The sequence below is a fragment of the Eucyclogobius newberryi genome, unplaced genomic scaffold (genome assembly GCF_026437365.1).
Source record: "Eucyclogobius newberryi isolate DKJ021-1_F unplaced genomic scaffold, fEucNew1.0.hap1 SCAF_10, whole genome shotgun sequence".
In the NCBI taxonomy this organism is placed as follows: domain Eukaryota; kingdom Metazoa; phylum Chordata; class Actinopteri; order Gobiiformes; family Gobiidae; genus Eucyclogobius; species Eucyclogobius newberryi.
The window spans coordinates 38,348,759-38,361,600 of NW_027315724.1; the positions used below are offsets into that span (position 1 = coordinate 38,348,759).

Here is a 12,842-nt window from a genome sequence, read left to right on the forward strand (position 1 = left end):
TTTTCAACACATTTTCTTTATGTTATTATGTATTATACTACTGTAGATAAAACACAAGATGAAACTAAAACTGTTCAGGAAAGGTTAAGTTTTGTCCCTGTAATTTTTATTCCATATCAATACATTTACCTGAGCAAATTCACTGGAGACAGAATGAAAAACATTGGTGTTTTTCCCATAAGGCACATCCAAGACTGTATTTAAATAAGAGAGGAGGCGTTACAGTCAGTGGGACATTTGGACTCTCTTAATGTCGTGTCTCTTCATCTCAAATAACGTCCTCACTGGACATGCAATTTGTTAGTTTCTTGTATATTTTCATGATTTATATATTATTTTACTGGAGTCCTTTTATTTATTATTATTTTTTGGATCAGAACTCATTTCGTTTTGGTTGAGAGCCGGCGTTCATGTTGTAGTTATCTGTGTTTTGTTCGTGTGAATGTGTTTTCTCCCTTTTGTGCCCGTTCAGAATCCGCTCTGCTTTTCCTTCATGTAAACACTGCTGTCATTTCTCTGACTTACAAAGATACTCTCTTTTCATATTTGCATTGTTCAGGTGAAGTGTTGGATTTTAACATAACATTACGGTTTCATTTGAACTTTGTTTTGTGTGTAATATGTGTGAATGAATCATTAGTTTGAAGAAACATGTTTGTCAAAAGAAGGTCGATGTTGAACTCCAGTCACAGTTCCCATTTCACTCTGGGAGCCTACGTTGACCTTGGGCTTTTAAAATGGCTGTATTTTCTCATCGTATTGTCAGTCTATGTTCTGATATTACTGTCTAATCTGCTCCTCATCATTGTCATATGTTTGAACAGGACTCTGCATGAACCCATGTACATTTTTCTCTGTAGTTTGTTCATGAATGAGCTTTTTGGCAGCACTGCGTTGTTTCCCATGCTTTTATTTCAGATTACTCAGGATGTCCACACCATCACAACTTATTTTTGCTTCATACAAATCTTCTTCATCCACTTTTATGTTGCTATAGAGTTTGTGATTCTTGCTGTTCTTTCATATGACAGATATTTGGCCATATGCTTCCCTCTGCAGTACAGCACACAGATGAACACCAACAGACTGTTCATTCTGACCGCTTTCAACTGGATCTACTCTTTTGCTATTATACTTGTATTGGTTTTACTATCGTCGCGTTTACAACTCTGTGAACACAGCATCTTTGAAGTCTACTGCAATAACTACTCTGTTGTCAAACTTTCCTGCTCTGATACTTCCATCAACAACATTTATGGACTCTTTGTAACTGTCCTCACAGTCTTTGTGCCTTTGATTTTCATGGTAAGCACATATATCTGTATTTTCAGGGAGTGTTTCAGAGGATCTAAGCAAACGCGACAGAAAGCTCTGAGCACATGTGGGCCTCATCTGGCTTCCATCATCAATTTATCTTTTGGAGTGTTGTTTGAAGTCTTAGGGAGTAGATTCAACCTAAGGAACGTGCACAGTGTGATCCAAGTGGTCTTATCACTGTATATTCTGGCAGTTCAGCCGCTGTTCAACCCTTTAATATACGGATTCAAACTCACCAAAGTTCGAGAGCTGTGTAAGAATCTGCTACTTTCTGTTGTCAGTCACTAATAAGCTGCTGAATAAATGAAGGCAAATACAAATATTATTGACGATAAACTGACACTCTGCAACTCCTCGGTGGCAGGGCTCCGGGGGTGGATGAGATCCGCCCTGAGTACCTAAAGTATCTGGATGTTGTAGGACTGTCTTGGTTGACACGTCTCTGCAACATCGCGCGGTGGTTGGGGACAGTGTCTCTGGACTGGCAGACTGGGGTGGTGGTCCCTCTGTTCAAGAAGGGGGACCGGAGGGTGTGTACCAACTACAGAGGGATCACATTCTTCAGCCTCTTCGGTAAGGTCTATTCCAGGTACTGGAGAGGAGAATCAGACCGATAGTTGAACCTTGGATTCAGGAGGAGCAGAGTGGTTTTCGTCCCGGTTGTGGAACACTGGACCAGCTCTATACTCTCCATCGGGTGCTTGAGGGTTCATGGGAGTTTCCCCAACCAGTCCACATGTGCTTTGTGGATCTGGAGAAGGCTTTCGACCATGTCCCTTGGGTGTCCTGTGGGGTGTGCTCCGGAAGTATGGGGTCCGGGGCCCTTTGCTCAGGGCTGTCCGGTCCCTGTGTGACCGGAGCAGGAGCTGTGTACGCATTGCCTGCACTAAGTCAGACCTGTTCCCAGTGCATCCCAACAGAATCTTTAAGTGCAGTCAGGGGTCAGTGAGTGAAGGATGGAGCGTGAGATCGACAGTTGGATCAATGCAGTCGCTGCATCAACTGTTGTGGTGAAGAAGGAGCTGAGTCCAAAGACAAAGCTCTCGATTTACCGGTCACTCTACATTCTACCCTCACTTATGGTCATGATTTATAAATTTGAGTTGTAAACTTTTTTTGATTGATCTAATGTTATTTCATATCAATAAATCGAATTGAGTATTGTTTTGATACTAGTTTTAGTATTGATCAGTATCTGATGTTTGATATTCTGACATTCTTAGTTCACATCTGAGCTTCTTAAATTATTCTCTTGTTTTGTACAATATGTCTACCTTGTATATTGTCTATAATTGTTAATACACAAATAAAAGGTGAATCACTCATTACACATTATTGTGTTTCTTTTTTTAAATGGAGATTGCCGGCCTTGATGGAACAGAATCTACACTGCTGGAAGTTGTCTTATCAATATAATTTAAAGCATGAGCGAGAGTATCCAAAAAGGTTTTTAATCAAGTTATACCGGAGTAAATTGACTGGAGACAGAATGATACACATTGGGATGAGCCTTATGGGAACGTGTTAGCAGCCACCTCCAGAGTCTCGATCTATAACCTACAAATCAAGGTTTTGGTCCGGATGCAGCTCATCCAGAACGCTGCTGCTTGGGTCCTGACTAGAACCAGGAAGTACCATTAGTCCTGCGCTCAGGTCTCTGGACTGGCTTTAGGCTCAGAAAATAGACTTGAAAACAGCTTTGCTTGTGTACAAGTCTCTCCATGTCCTAGCACCAAAGTACATCTTGGGCATGTTAACGTTACATGAACCATCTCGGACTCTGAGGACCTCAGGGACCGGCCTCCTGCTGGTGCCAGAGTCGGGACTAAACATGGACCGGCCTCCTGCTGGTGCCAGAGTCAGGACTAAACATGGACCGGCCTCCTGCTGGTGCCAGAGTCAGGACTAAACATGGAGCGGCCTCCTGCTGGTGCCAGAGTCAGGACTAAACATGGACCGGCCTCCTGCTGGTGCCAGAGTCAGGACTAAACATGGACCGTTCTCCTGCTGGTGCCAGAGTCAGGACTAAACATGGAGCGGCCTCCTGCTGGTGCCAGAGTCAGGACTAAACATGGACCGGCCTCCTGCTGGTGCCAGAGTCAGGACTAAACATGGACCGTTCTCCTGCTGGTGCCAGAGTCAGGACTAAACATGGACCGGCCTCCTGCTGGTGCCAGAGTCAGGACTAAACATGGACCGTTCTCCTGCTGGTGCCAGAGTCAGGACTAAACATGGAGCGGCCTCCTGCTGGTGTCAGAGTCAGGACTAAAAATTGATTGGCCTCCTGCTGATGCCCAAAGTCAGAACATGGGGAATCTGTGTTTCAATTTAAGCGGCTAAAATCTTTCTGAAGATGTGAGACAGGTTCTGCTCTTTTAATTTTCAAGTCTAAGCTAGAAAACAGTTTTGTTTAGCTGTGCATATAACTTAAAGGATCTTCTTTGCACTCTTCTCTTTTATTACTTGACTGTTTGTGTGATTTCTGTCATGTCTTTATGATTTTGATGCATTTTTTTCTTGTTGTGTGAAGCACTTGCCTTGCTTTGCCTTGCCACATCGCTCCCTAGCTCCCAAACCGGCTCTGCACCAGTGTCCAAGACTGAGGTTCCAAACAGCGTGTCATGGCTGCGTCAAGATGTTTTGCCGTAAGCTAACCCGGGTTAAACGAGCCCCACATCTGTTTATTCAACGACTACTCTGCGAGAGTATTCAAGAAATGCAAAGCTTCTTCCAGTGAAAATCTCATCTGAGAGAAAAGAATGTGGACTATTTGCCCAATGTAGGCCAGTGTGTTCTGTTGGTGTGCTTGTTTATGAAAGAAAGGGCAAGAATCAGAATAGTTAAAATGAATCAAATGTTTAATCCCCGCTAGTACAATTCTAATACAGATCAACTGAGTGCTTACCATCTGTCCCTATCAAATGTGACGGCGACTTACTCTGGCGGTCCAGACGCCCCGAAAAACCCTTGTGCTCTTTCAATATGTATTATGTATATGTATTATGAAGTAACGCCTCGTTGGTCTTCTCCTCTGTATTTTTCAACTCGCTGTCGTTTCGCACACAGTTGACCTTGAGCTCTACAGCTTCTCTTGTACAGGTGTCTTCCTTATCAGAGAGTGTCATAAAGGAACAATGGGATATGTGTCCGCTTGTGGTCCCTATTCAGAGTTTTTAACAGAGTTTTCTGACTTTATATCAAACTTAGTGCTAGTCTGGGATAAAATAGTTATAGTTGGAGACTTTAATATCCCACGTGAACGTGAGTGATGACGCTCTCAGTAATGCCTTCAGCGCCTTGTTAGACAGCATTGGTTTCACTCAAAATGTAAATAAACCGACTCACACTCACAAGAACACTCTGGATCTTGTCCTAACGTACGGAATAGAGATTAGTGACCTCATTGTTTTCCCTCAAAACCCTATATTGTCAGATCATTTCCTAATTACCTTTCAGTTTATTCTTAAAGATCATCCAGTCCCACAAAATAAAGTTATAATGAAAAGGACAATATCTGAAAAATCTATCTCAAAATTCAGAGAAATAATAGAGCCAATATTCAGTAACATGTCATGTGATCATGTCATGTGATCATGTCATGTGATCACGTCATGTGATCATGTCATGTGATCCTGCTGAGAACAGTTTGAGTCCCAGTATAAGTGATCAATTTGTCGACTTGCGCGCCTTCCCATGGTACAACAAAGAACTGCGTTCACATAAACAAAGAGTTAGAAAGTTAGAGGGATTATTTCGTCGCTCTCACACAGAAGTATCCCTAAAAGCATGGAAAAGTTGCCTGCTGTCCTATAAGCAGGCTCTGCGTGAGGCCCAAACCAGATATTATTCAAATCTAATAGAAGTCGACAAAAGTAACACTGAATTTCTTTTCAGCACTGTAGCTAGGCTAACAAACTGTCACAGCAGTAGAGCCCTCACTCCCATCTTCTCTCAGCTCTGATGATTTCCTCCTATTTTTTAACAATAAAATAAAAACAATCAGAGATAAATTAGATGAAATTACCCCCGCTATTAGCCCTGAACTAGCCCAAGCTGTAAATCTAACGTCCCAGATAAATCCACCTGTAAACTTAGAAAGGTTCACAGCTGTTGATCAAGCAGAGATAACTTCAGCCATTATGTCCTCTAAAAGCTCAACTTGTGTCCTAGACCCCATTCCAAGCAGACTCCTCAAAGACATTCTCCCCCTAATTATAGACCCTATTCTTAATATAATAAATACTTCACTCGAAAGTGGCTATGTTCCACAGTCCTTCAAACATGCAGTCATTAAACCTCTTCTGAAAAAGCCTCATCTAGATCCCGACCTATTGGTAAACTACAGACCTATTTCAAATCTTCCCTTCGTCTCTAAAATCCTTGAAAAAGTTGTAGTAAAACAGCTTTGTCGCCACCTACAGGACAATAATTTATTTTAAGTTTTCCAGTCAGGGTTCAGAGCCCACCACAGCAGGGTTCAGAGCCCACCACAGCAGGGTTCAGAGCCCACCACAGCAGGGTTCAGAGCCCACCACAGCACTGAAACTGCATTAGTTAAAGTCACAAACGATTTGTTATTAGCTGCTGACGATGGACTGGTCTCAATCCTGGTTCTGTTGGACCTCAGCGCAGCGTTTGACACCATTGACCACAACATTCTACTGCAGAGGTTAGAATGTGATGTAGGTGTTGGAGGAACAGCCCTCAGCTGGTTTAAATCCTATTTATCTGATAGGTACCAATTTTTTAATGTAAACCAGAGCTCCTCACCATGCTCTAAAGTAATTTACGGTCCAATTCTGTTTACTCTTTATATGCTGCCGTCAGGCAACATTATCAGAAAGCATGACATTAACTTCCACTGCTATGCAGACGACACTCAGCTGTATTTATCAATGAAACCTGATCAGAGCGATAAAGTACAGACTTAGTGCTTGTGTGAAGGAGATAAAAACCTGGATGACACTAAACTACCTTCTTCTTAACCCTGAAAAAACCGAGGTCATTGTGCTGGTCCTAAGCATCTACGAGATGCTCTGTCTGAGCAGATAGTCACACTGGACAATGTTAGTCTAGCCTCCAGTTCTACTGTAAGAAACCTTGGAGTCTTATTTGACCAGGAGCTCTCATTTAAAGCTCATATAAATCAAGCTTGTGAAACAGCCTATTTCCATTTGCGCAACAAGAGCCAAAATCAGAAGAATCCTGCCTAAAAGTGATGCTGAAAAACGTATCCATGCAGTTGTAACGTCTAGATTAGACTGTAACTCCTGCTTGCAGCGTGTCCTAAAAGCTCCATAAAAAGCTTTCAACTGGTTCAAAATGCAGCAGCAAGATTACTAACAGGAAGTAAAAGAAGAGAGCACATTACGCCGGTGCTGAAGTCTCTTCACTGGCTCCTGTGCAGTTTAGAATCACATTTATGTCATGGTCCCATCCTACCTCAAAGATGCTGTAGAACCATCTCATCCAAACAGAGCTCTCAGAATGCTGGGGAACATTGTCCCCACGGACATTGTTTCATCAGTTTTTCACTCTCGCCCTCAGAGGCATCTGTTGAGATTTTGGGCGTTACAAAAACAAATTGAATTGAATTGAATTTGATTTCTTGTAGCATTTTAGGACATCCCTTTTTGGCATGGTTTTCCTCCAACAATTTAAATTTTTCCTAATTTGTCCTCTCAAGACTGCTTTGGAAGCATCCCAAAGAAGGCGGAAAATGACACTGTTTCCCCAGTATCATTTTCCTCCGGATAGGTCTTAATGTTGTTGGACATTTTTTCCTCAAACAAAGGGTCATTAAGCAGGCTGGCATTGAACCTCCAAATGTGTTTTTACAGCTTTCCTCCAAAATCTACAGAAATGTAGAGCATGATCACTTAGGTCTATTGTGACTAAATCTATTTCAGTGATTTTAGATCTGTCTTTATTGAGTACAAAACAGTAATCACAGTAATATGAGGGTTCGAAAAAATTTGTATACTGGCGTTCATTTCCCTCCATATGTCAATCAATCCTATATTCTTCAATAAGATACAGAACTTCTTATTTATTGTTTCTCCAGTGCCTCTTGAGCTCGACACAACTAATTTAGACTGCATGTGAAGATTCCAATCGCCGCCGCAGATTAGGGTTCCCTCAGGTCCATGACATCAGCATATAGTGATATCGCCACCTGGTGGAGCATATACATTTAAAAGAGTGAAAATCTTTCCATTAATTTCCCCCTTATCCAGTACATATCTGCCCTCTTTATCCTTACATTCAAAACTCTGTTCAAAAACGGATCGGTTTAAAATCAAAATTGCAACTCCCCTTCTATTTTTGACTTTGTATGATGAATAATAGGATTATTGAATTTATTTTTTTCATTCCAATGTGTCTCTTGTAAATATACAATGTCTATTCTTTCTTTTTTCATTTTGGATAACATTTCTGTTTGATTGGGTTCAGTGCCATTCACATTGAAGGATGTGACTTGTAACACTTCTGATGCCATTGGGTTGATTTTATTGATTGTACCGTTGATAACTCTTGAATATTTTTAATCTCTCTGGTCAAAAACATAAACACACACAAGAACCATAGGAACACTAAAGCACTGAAAGGGAAAAGAAGAAAACAAAAGGGTTCACTCTGGAAACTGGCATCGAACCCAAGACCTGATCAAGAAAATTATCTGTAAAAGGGAGGGAAGTCCAATCCTAAAGAAGGGCCCCTCGAAAAAAAACTCCCCAGGAACTCCCGACACCAATCCTCTGAATGAACTGGATATTTGACCTCATTAACTCAATCTCCCACATTTGGCACATCGATGAGTAGATGTATTTAGTCACAGAGTTTATGTACAAAAGCAGACAGCCAACATCTTCCTGAGGAGCACCTCTGCTTCTCCTGGTGTTCTGAGCATGTGTTTTTTACCTTCAAAAGTCACAGAAGAGTCACAGGGAAAGAGAACCCATGTCTGAGCTTTCTCCTCCTGAGCTCCTCACAGATGTGGATGAACTTTTGCTTTTGTTGATGAACCTCGTATGGAATATCTGGAGCAAAAAATACCTTGTACTGGAGGTCTCCTTTAACCCTTGCAGCCTTCAGGACACGTTCCTTCACACGATCGTTTAGAAACCTCATTATCAGGCCTTGTGGTTTATCAGCTGCTGGTCTTGGTTGCCCAGATGATGTGCTCTTTCGATTGTGGTGGGAGGGGCTTCAACTCAAGAACCATCAATGATCTCAGGAATAATCTTCTCCACAAAGCTTTCTGGATCCTTTCCTTCTTCTCCTTCTTCTACGCCCACAAGCCTCAGGTCAGGACGACGGGATCGGGACTCCAAATCCAGGATCTTATTTTTCATATTATTGTTCTCCGACTCCAGCATCGTCACACTGGCCCACAGTTGTTTGGACTTATGGAGATGTCCTTTCAGTTGTTTTAATTTCCCTGTCTTTTTGTCATACCCAAAATCTCACGCACTGATTGTCACTGTATCCTTGCATACTCCATTTAATACTTGAAAAAAAAAAAAGTGCAACACGTCAGGATCTTTGCCAGTTTCAAGACTTTGAAATAAAGCTCGGTCATCATCAAGCATGGGTGTTCCTCTTGAGCGCTCTCTTAGCCGGTTTAGCAGCCCTGCAAAAGTGTTATCGCTTTGTCGTACAACTGTTGTTAACGCCGCAATTTTGAATAAATCTGTAAAGAAATTCACGCCTACGTCTTCCTTTTAGAGAGGATGACCCATGACTGGTGGCAATTGAAAGAAATCCCCAACAACTATGATGGACACATTTCCAAATGGAGAAAAGTCGCCCGATTGTTTCATTTCACCCTGGAGAGACTCAGACAACACAGAAAGGACTGTTTAGCAAGCTTTATTACATGGATTATTTGGTGCTCAGACTCCGGCGGAAGACATTGCGATCATGGGCACTCCATAATCTATTTGTATTAAATGTCTTCCCCCAGGGCCTGGAGACTGGTGGTGGCAGATATGGTGAGAGGGTAGATGAGAGGGATGAGAAGGATGCAGAGGAGGAGGAGGGGAGGTGGTGGGTCGCAGTACGGTCTGAAGCGGCCGAGCCAACTGAGCGAGGGTAAATATCGGACCGACTGTGCGCTGATTGGGAGCAGAGGTGCGACGTGCCACGGGGAGGAGTAACTTGGGTGCATTGATTGAGGATGGGGAGCAAGTGCGAGGGGCGATGTCCCGGGAATCCCCTGTCCTTAGACCCTCCTTATCGGCCAGGAAAAACTACAAAAACCTCCTTGGGAAAAAGTAGAAACTTGGAGGAATTCCGCGGTGAAGGAGAAATCTGACTCCCACAGACGGACAGGCGGACGCCCGACTGGGTGCGTTGGTTGAGCTGGGGAGCAGGTGGCCTTGACGTAGCAGGTGACGTAGATGGGTGGAGTTAGGTCTTCCAGGCTGAATTTACGCAGGCTTCATTTGACGCAACCAACCGTGAATGTACGTAAATATATTTTTGTCGACCATAGATATTTCATCAATTATTACAATTTGTAGATCAACGTATTTAGCGTGCAATGTATTGAGCTTTTCCTCCCACAGCGGTGTGTAGGGGAGGGAAATACTTGTACCGATACTAAATGTTGAATGGATAGTAGCCGCCTGTAAATTATGTTGCTATCCCTGTCGGAGCCGTTAATAAAACACTGACATTATCAGGACTAAGGCATGTAGGAGCCAATAACCGAGACGCCTCTAATCATGAATCGCTCTAATCAAGTGACTTTTTCCAGTGCCTGCTCCACCCGTAATAAAAAAAAGTGTAATGTGTCAGGGTTCTTGCCAGTAACTTTCTCTAAGCAAAATTGACCTATTTTGTAAAAAAAAATGGAAAGCTGTTGCTCGTTCAGAGTTCTCACAAGTGAAAGACCCTCTTTACGACTCATGACATTTGCTTTCTCAACATGACCAATTTTCTCACGGCCAAGTCGGGAATGCATCATCCCTCTGTACTCCTCCTTTGACTCCAACCTCTCAACTTCCTGCTCTGGGCAGAGCAAGCCCCATGCATCCTCTAAGACGTCATCACGGTCGAGCTGCTCCTGGACCCCCTCCAGGTCCTCAGCAGCAAGTTCAAAGCAACACCTATTTGAATCAACAATTGATTTAACTGTATGTAGGGACCCGTCACTCAAACGAACTTCTCTGTTTTTATAAAATTCCTCAAAGACATCATACGGAGGCGGCTTGAGGTCAGCCTCAATGCGATATGACAGAAATAACTGAAGGTTCCTTTATGAAATATCTCCGCGCATAACGGACGGCTGCAGGCTTGGTCCGTGTTCTCTTTGTAATTGCACCCAAATCATTTTGTAACATAATTGGCTTTTTACATTTGTGCCGAGTCACCGTTAATGCCGAACATGTTGGCCTCGGTGAAACTGAGATAAACAGTGTTTTAGTTTTTTTTCCCCAAATTTGTGATTTTCGTTTTTTTGCATTATGTGAAAGTTTAAGTTATAAAGGAGCCCCTCCGTGCTTCAGATAACAGTATTCATTACCTTAAAAGTACACATTAAGCTGTTAAAAATGGGTAGTTTTCGTGTGCCGTGCGGGGGGCGTTACTCTTTTTTCAACAGCGTACTGTTGATATTTTTCCACCAATCAGCTGCGAACCACATGGCTACAGCTACGTGTCCTCCGTGTTCTCCTCTCAGAGACATTATTCATTTCTCCAGACTTTCTCCAGAGCGTATGATTCCCTGGACAACATTGCAACGGAACTGAGGTACTTTTACTCTGAAGTATTGCTTTAACGCTGTGTTTTAAGGTGGTTTCGTGATGTCACTTTAGCCTCGTCACTTTTGCCTCGAGACAGAGCAATGCTAAGCTAACCTGCTGCTTCAGTGTACTCTACATTATAAATATGGGCTTGAATTTAATGTGACCACTTTCTGAATATTTAACATCACGTAGTCTCTTGAAACTAGCTGTTTTGGGACGGTGTAATGTCTGTATCTTCGTGTTTTTTTTACTGTTTTTACTGTTGCCCGCGTTAGCCGGTTTAGCTCGTTCCAAACTTCTTGTTTCACTTTTCAGAAGAGGCGCTCACAGCTGGAGTTTATCAAAAACCATGCAGAAGTCCATTGCAATACAGCTTCGACTTTGCACAGCAGGTACTATTTATTACACATCATTTACTTAACTTCACTTTATTAAATATGCAATAAAGTGCAAATGCAGAATAGCAATTATGCAGTATGAATAGACATAAATGTCTTTATCACACGCAATAATGTCACATTCAGGTGCATATATAACTGATGTAAATAGTGTTTATTTTACCATTATTATTAGTATTATTTTGTCTTACGCTAGCTGTTTTTATTTTATCTTTATTTTTCCCCTCCATTCCTTATTGAGAAATGAGAGGTTCTGTCTATAGGAGATTTTGTTTATAAGAGTTCTTCTATTAAGAGTGTTTTTTAAACTTCCTATAAGTTATCTGTCCTTTTCCTCTGTATCTGCCTGCGTTGCAACAATGACATTTCTCCATGTGTGGACAATAAAGGAATATCTTATCAAATGTCACATTGTCTTCATCTAATTCCTTCCAACCCTCCCTCTGTCTTCTACAGATACACTTTCCCTCAAACCCTCTGGAGCCGGTCAGCACGGAGGCGACGCACACACACTCTTAGCGCGGAGGCGACGCGCTTTCTCCCCTGATTGCGGCTTTGGACTTATCAAGCAAGCATACATGAAGACCAGGGTTGACACTTTGGAAGACATCGCTAAGGTTAGTTTATATTATTTGACAACTATAATATGTACAACATTAGCCTGGCAAAACTTCAGTGCTGCTCTCTGTTCTGCTTAAGATATGTTTCTTCTGTTCTCATTTTTTTTACATTGTCGCCCTGGTCATCAGGTAGTGGAAAACAGCTCTCCTGAGAGTGTTTGTCAAGAACTTCGACTGGCAGAAGCATCTGAGTCCCTTCTACAGACGGCTTCCAAAGATCAAGAGTTATCAGCACTTCAGGTATTTATATTGAAGCTTTCACATTGTGTTAAAAAAAAAAATAGTTAGTGAGTGTTTTATGTGAAATAGTTAGCCATTTCTTAAATGTCCTGTTATTTGTTTACAGCTTTGATGCCAAGAGACCGGGTGTGGTGCTTGCAAAAAGTCACTGTGAAGCAGAACCAGTGGAATTTCCGCTACTACGCAATTCAGCTGATCTGCCTCCGGTTGACAATCTCCATGTCCTGGTACCACCTGGACTGAACATTGACAAGCAGACCCATCTATCCTATTGCACTACATAACTTTATACCTGTATATTTTATTATGTATATAACATGCCGTTTAGTGCTCAGTGTTCAATATTTTGTTGTTTGTGTTGCACTGAATCACCTGTGAATTCTGTTTATCGACAAATGGCAATAAACCCTATTCCGATTCTGATTATTTGATGCTATTCAGGGCCTTTTGTAATCCAAGTATTTCCATTTTAATATAGTTACTTCTAATTCTGATTCAAGTCCTGACACTACATC

The 12,842-nt window shown here is 42.1% G+C and overlaps 1 protein-coding gene across 1 annotated transcript; it reads left to right on the forward strand.

Annotated features, from left to right (window-relative positions):
- The first annotated feature begins 651 nt into the window (after nucleotides 1-651).
- Nucleotides 652-1,605, forward strand: LOC140370281 (olfactory receptor 4B13-like). Its single transcript, XM_072457372.1, has one exon. The coding sequence runs from the start codon at nucleotides 652-654 to the stop codon at nucleotides 1,603-1,605; it is 954 nt and encodes a 317-aa protein (XP_072313473.1).
- Nucleotides 1,606-12,842: the final 11,237 nt, after the last annotated feature.

What these genes read in the sequence shown, in the direction of transcription:
- LOC140370281 (XM_072457372.1), top strand. Translation starts at nt 652, where the DNA reads ATGTTTGTCAAAAGAAGGTCGATGTTGAACTCCAGTCACAGTTCCCAT.